Genomic DNA, 6790 nt, shown 5'->3' with positions numbered 1-6790 from the left:
AAGCTGGAGTGGTATGTAGTGATGAGATGGTATAATTAAAACAATTTACAACTGTGTTTCGGATTGGACACATGCTTCAAACACTTAAATCAGTTCAGATACACTTCTAACGTACTTAAGTAGGACATAGCTTGCATTAGGCATATGGCAATATGGCATACAGATCCGTTGTCTATGTTAATTAACATTTTGAAATGCTATACGATAATGCAACCATGGGATTAAGAGCAATGTTAGTTAACCTTTTTGTTTTACACAATTTTTATTATAAATTTAATTGGAACATGCTAATCTTCTAATAGTAAAAAAAAATTACATAATCATCCAATCAAATGCTGTCATATAATTAAAATTGTTGCCTTAAATAATTATTTCAAAGTTTTTTTTTCCTAATTTTTTTTCCTCTTGCTGATGCAAATTATGTCTAGTACTTATGCGGTTCCGCCAAGAGAAATTATGTCTATAACAATTGATAATTGTTTGTCAGGATAAAAATCTATATACTGTAATGTATTAAAATTAAACATTTTATAAGGTTAAATAGCGAGTTTACCTTTTTATATAAGTCGTAAAATTAACCCAGAAATAAAAAGTATACTAAAGAAATATGTTGCAAATTGTGAAGATTTCTCAATCATTTAAATACAGCTAAACTTCGCATTCTTTCCTTATCTCTTCTTGCCTCCACCTGAGAGTTCTCCCTCGTTCTAAGAGCTGCTCGTAGTATTTTTCCCTTAATTTCACTTTAACTAAGAAATAATAAGCAGAAACATTAGCGGCGTTCTTAAGTTTAAAACGTGACATTTGTAATAAGTAGGGTCATAAAATGTTACTTCTCATTCCAAATTCTAATTATACCGTTCATTTATCGGGTAGGTACAACAACAGGCTAAGGGAAAGGAAATATATTCACCGCTTTATTCTTTCTACTTCCATTTTTCTTGTAAACTGTGATGCTCAAAAAAAAACTTGGAAATTACCCAAGATAAATACAGGGGATAAATCTTTCAAAAATTAAAATAAAAACAAGCAAATGTGGGAGAGCCCTCAGGACATGTTTTGCTTTGGGTTTTATGATGTTAGTCAAAATTGTTTCTCAAGAGCCTCAACAAAGAAAGAAAGTTCCTCCTTAAGGGGCCATGAGTCCGTCAATTGTGTAAGAAAGAGACTTTGCCCAATCAGCTCTAAGTAGCAATGTCTGCAACGTCTGCATCACATTGTACCCAGGATCAAGCTTTCGCTGCCAACCCTACAAATTCAACATTTACCAATATCAGCGGAAAGGAATAGAAAGGTTTATCCTTTGTTGTATGTGGTAGGAAGATAGATGTTTTACATGCATGCATGTTCGTGAGGAAATAAGTGATACACTAAATTATACTTTTGGTCAATTATCTTGGATTTTTAGATTTATTTTGATTCTTAATTTATTAAAATATTCATTTTGATCCTTTATCTTTTATAGTTGAATCAATTTGATCATTTTAAAATAATTATCATTTTCAATTTTATGAAATGATTTTAAATCAATTTTTGACAAATTCAAGATTTAAAACTTGGAACATTAGATTTACCTATATGAAAATTATAAAATGCAATTACCGTTCAAATCCAAAAGAACTACAAATATAGTGAAAATCTTGCAAAAAGTATATTTCATAAATAACTAAAAAATAATATAAAATTATATTTTTTGAAATTTTACTTTTACCATGTTTATAACACATTTGATTTGAAATATAAGTGAATTTTATAAAATAAGTTTGAAGTCTTAAATTAGTTAAAAATATTGGAAACGACTAAATTAACCTAAATTTAGGATATAAAGAATTAAAATGAACATTTTAAAAAATAAAGGACCAAAAATATAATTTAACCTAAGTGTTATTGTTTGCATGTATGTTCACAAACTTGCATATTTGGTGAACATGATGAAAAGAAGAAAAATAATTACCTCAAGAACCAAGGTCGTCACCATGACAGTACAAACATTGCCATCAATATTAACTCTATGACGCCTAACTTTCTCAAGTAATTGCTCCATGCACTCTGCAGGATGGACCAGATCACCTTCAGGGGTGCCCCAAAAAGTAAACGCCTCTTCCACCTCCTGTTAGAAAACAAATAGAAGAAAATGTATGACAAAGTTCAAGATCATATTCAAGGAGTTCCAAAAAAAATAGACTTATCGAAGAAAATAAAAGACATTTATCTGTAGAAAATTAAGCAGACAGACAAAAACCAGCGTCAGATGGCTACTAACAACACTGAAATAGAATAAAATATTCAATGATCAGGGTCAATTAACCAGAAAAGTCCGCACATATAACTACATGTGTAATACACCTGTCCGTATAAGCTTTGACTAAGATATCACAAAACAAATCCATAATAGTAAAGTCCTTGTTTGAAACTTTGATTGTAGTCTTCAGAAACTATTCTCGGTTTTTTTTTAAATAAATAAGAAAAACATGTTTGTATAATTGTTTTCTACATATGTATTTTGTAAACTGCTCCCAAAATTGCAGTTCTGAAAACAAGAAAACAGAAACAACTTGGTTGTTTTCTGTATATTTGTTTTTAGGATAAAATGTTTTTGGTCCAAAATATTTCAAAATTCGATGTTAGTTCCTATAAAAAAAATCAATCACATATTTTTAGTCCTTGATGAGGGACTACAACCACATCACTTTTGATAAATGTAGGGATTAAACATATTAAGTTTTTATAGGGACTCCAAAAGAATTTTAAGGAACAAAAAATATATTTAACCCTTGTTTTTAAATCTGATGGTATTCTTGCAATAAATAAAGAACCTTTTTGACCTTGTACTGTGTATAATTGACAAGTGTTAATGTCTCATGTACAATTATTTTAAAAACAAATTTTGGAACTTTTTAACAAACAAATTTTTGTTTTGTTTTGTTTTCAAAAAATATACTGAAAACAATTTAATAACTGTTGAAAATAAATTTTTAAAAAAAACAAGAATCATTTCAAACAAGACCTAAGTCTTAGTTAAAACATTTGTAGATTGAATTGAATAAAAAATAAATGTAAGTTGAAGAAAAAAATACCTCAATGAAGGCCTTTGGATTTGGACAGTTCTGTTGCTTTGACAAATTGAGGGTGCATTCTGCAGCAGTCCGGCCGTCTCGGCGGGCAACAGCTTTGAAAAATTCTAGTAGATTTACTCTATCACTTCCAGAGAGTTCAGCAGTCATGCCTACATCAAGGAAAACTACATGAGGCTTTGATTTGAAGAGCCGTTTTTGAGACTTGTTCTGAGACACTCGAACGAGGATATTTCCAGGATGCATATCTGCATGAATGAAGTTGTCCACCTGAAAGAAGACATTGCAATGTCTTGGAAGCTAAAACTTTATGATGTTCAATTATAAAATTAAAACTAATATGGCACCCATGTTTCTTTTAGTTCATACTAAGGATTAGGACATAATATGATTATTATTAAAGATCAAAGATGTTCTTTCAAAAACAAACTATTATTTTAGATAAAGAAATTCATTATAACTAGGAAATAAGCACAGCTATAGATAAAGATAAGCTACGAAAGAAAACCCAATAAATTAATCATATAAATAGATACTATATCGTTAGGTAGCAGCTAGTTACCCATTAATTAGTTAGGATTTAGGAATTGCCTACAAATAAGAGGGATTGTCAGCTGTGTGACACTGTTTTCCATCAATATAGATCATTTCTCTACAATCTGAATCTGATACTGTTTCTTTCATAGATATAAACAACCAAAACCAGTTGAGTAAAGCTCACCAAATTTATGAAAATCCAACTAAGAAACCCTTCCGAATCTTAAATTGACTGTCATGAGCAGAAAAAACCAGCTCAGCCCATAGTAAAGACAGTTTCCAGAAAGAGTTGATAATTATTAAAAAACAAAAAATGGTTATGGATTTTGTAGAAAAAAAATATGCATCATAACAAATCATGGATATGTGATTCGAAGTCATCGCTGAGAATGGGATGATTTATACTTTATATAGTGCATAATAAATCAAGAACCCCGAAAATAAAAGCAATGGAAATGCTGCAAAATAGCCAAATGAGAGATATATTTTACCAGAAGCATTTTCAAAAGTGCATGAGTTCCAATGTGAGCAAGAGCAGATTTAACCCGTTCATGTCCTTGAAGATCATCAACATAATATGAGACACTTTCACCCTTTTCATATGTTTCCACCAAGACAGCAGGGTGCACAAGTGGATAGACAGGCTTAGGGAAAGAAACATCCTTCCATCTACGGAAATTATAAATAAAGCGACTCAAATGGGCAGCTTCCCTAGCAAGGTCAACTTGAGACATCATGAAAACTGCAAATTGTTGTACACTCTCATCTAATCTTAACCAATTAAGAGCAGGAATGAAGTTGGAAATTTTTGCTGCCAAATTAATAATAGCAAAATCCCGTCTGATTGATTCTCCCACACCAGGATGTCTAACCTTTACTGCAACCACCAGTGGCTTTGCCTGCTGACCAGGATAACGAAATTTTAATGAAGCACGGTGCACCTGAGCAATGCTTCCAGAAGCAACAGGAACTTCTTCAAAGTTCTCAAAAATTTCAGAAATTTTTCGACCAAATGCTTTTTCTATAGTTTTCTTTGTGTAGCTGAAACTATGCTCAGGAGCTTTGGTATGAAGCTCTGAAAGCTTAGTGCATAGATCTCGAGGAAAGAGATCAGGCCGTGTAGCTGCCCACTGACCCCATTTTATGAATGCTGGACCTGATTTTTCTAATGTGCGATGAACAACATGGAGCCACAGTTTCCTGAACTTTGGTCCAAAAGAATCTGCAAATGGTGCCATCACAATGCTGGGAGAGAATAGTATTGCTAGATAGAGAGCCCTCACTAATAAGACAAGACCTTCAACAATCAAGAATGTAAATGTAAACATGTAATTATACCCATCTTGTGCACGCATATACAAACCATTCTGTGATGGGTAACGTTCTACATCTGCCCAATTTCTCTGAGCTAATGCAAGCTCTCCAGATGTAAATGCCAAAATACCAGGAACTATCAAATAAGAACGAGCCAAAGCCAAGCTCACTGCCTGAGCAATCATATTTACAGTAGGAGGAAATCTACCATCACCACTGCAACAATACTTTCTGAACAGGCTTTTCCAAGCAATCTGAGATTGATGTGTAACTGTTTTACTTGCTGAGGTTACAGAAAAGTTCCTGAACGAAAAGCATTTATGAAAGCCTTCCCTTGTCCCATGCCATAAGAATGAACTGCGTGCTTCACTAGGAAACTTATATTGCATGTACAACCGGCAGTGGTGGATACTCGGTCCAACTGGGACAATTGGCCCATTTTTCCTCACTTCCCGGTATCTGCTATTGATTCTACGAACAGATTGAGCAGATCTCCTTATATTTCTAAGCATCAAATATCTGCAAGGTACAACCAAAAACTATGTCAACTAGGAAACAACAATATTTTAATCAAGTAATTCGACTATGTTTCGAGTTATTTTACCCATAAATACTGTAAATAAGTAAAACATTACTTTGGAAATGCTACCTACAGTTGCTTCTCTTCACTCATGACCATAAAAGGTATACATGTAGATATGCATTAAATTTTACACGAGTGTACACAATGTCCATTCCTCCAAGAGGCATCAACGGGATGAAAATTCAAATGATCCAGCATATAATATGTTCCTCTATTTGATCCTCATTTTTTGGAGTCCGAATTCATTCCCACCTTGCCAGTATTACCTCTCTATTCCACTCAATTACTGCCTGCTCTACATATTAAGAAAAAAAATGGTAAAAAGTTAAAACAATTACAAGACATTATGTTACACACCAAGGTGGGAATCATAGGGAACTTAATGGGGTTAGATATTTCAATTAGAAAGTGAGAGTTGCTGTTTCTATTATTTTCCTTTGTTAGAATAGATCTCTACCTCTCCAAGGCAGTGAAGGCAGTCCAATAGAAACAGGTCAGAGATTAAATTTTCATTACTCAGAGCACCACACACCCAGCTCAAATTGTAGATATACACGAGATTAAAGTCCCCAAATTGCTGAAGAATCAACAATAATTATTGGGGTACCACAGAATTGAAAAAGATCAAAGATTCATACACTGAGTCCAGATGCATTTCCCGCATTAAAGATCCCGGGGTCAAAAACCAACCTACCCCAGAAAGAAAGACGCTAAAGATTTTATCTTTTAATCAAATAAACACAGCAGCATGTATGCAACAGCCACAAAACCTACTAGAAACAAAAAAAAAAATGAAAAAAAATAATAATTGAATTCCGGAAAACGTGGAGGCGAAGGAAAAATGAGAAAAAAGAAAAGAGCGAAGTGGTAAGGGAGAGAGGAGGAAGAGGACCTGAGAAGGAAAGGAACATGCAATGGAATGGAATGAGAGTTTGGAAGATGCGATTAAGTAGGCGAGCCTCAGTTTTGTGCGATTGTGAGAACACTTTTGTCTGTGAGTCGTTCATAACCAATACAACAAACCCTAAGGCCCAAGAAACTCATTTCACCCTTTTTAATTAAATTAAATACTTACCTTTTGGCTTTCACTCTTCTATATTATGCCAATTTCATTTCTAAACATTTTGTAAAAAATTATATTTTTAATTTAATCTCTGATATATCTTTTAAGAGTGAAATAAAAAATAAAAATTACTTACTTTATGGATGATAACTAACTTTTTTTGCAAAGACATATAGTGCTTTTTTTTAGTGAAAATTAAAATAATTATCTTATATAGTG

The 6790-nt window shown here is 32.9% G+C and overlaps 1 protein-coding gene across 8 annotated transcripts; it reads right to left on the bottom strand.

Annotated features, from left to right (window-relative positions):
- Nucleotides 1-814: 814 nt before the first annotated feature.
- LOC109804258 (uncharacterized) lies at nucleotides 815-6554 on the bottom strand. Of its 8 annotated transcripts, none has more exons than XM_083066975.1 (7): nucleotides 6401-6538; nucleotides 5966-6278; nucleotides 5579-5803; nucleotides 4103-5444; nucleotides 3078-3344; nucleotides 1955-2110; nucleotides 815-1249 (listed from the first exon to the last, which is right to left on the bottom strand). In XM_083066975.1, the coding sequence occupies exons 3-7, from the start codon at nucleotides 5602-5604 to the stop codon at nucleotides 1130-1132; spliced, it is 1911 nt and encodes a 636-aa protein (XP_082923101.1). In that variant the 5' UTR covers nucleotides 5605-5803; nucleotides 5966-6278; nucleotides 6401-6538; the 3' UTR covers nucleotides 815-1129. The 8 variants fall into 8 exon arrangements, with proteins under 8 accessions (XP_082923101.1, XP_082923098.1, XP_020221641.2 ...); XM_083066972.1 differs by having other exon boundaries at nucleotides 5579-5798; XM_020366052.3 differs by having other exon boundaries at nucleotides 5579-5798; nucleotides 6147-6278.
- Nucleotides 6555-6790: the final 236 nt, after the last annotated feature.

This window comes from Cajanus cajan, chromosome 1 (genome assembly GCF_000230855.2).
Source record: "Cajanus cajan strain Asha chromosome 1, NIPB_CcT2T_4, whole genome shotgun sequence".
Taxonomy (NCBI): domain Eukaryota; kingdom Viridiplantae; phylum Streptophyta; class Magnoliopsida; order Fabales; family Fabaceae; genus Cajanus; species Cajanus cajan.
This window is presented reverse-complemented; position numbering and strand designations above follow the sequence as displayed.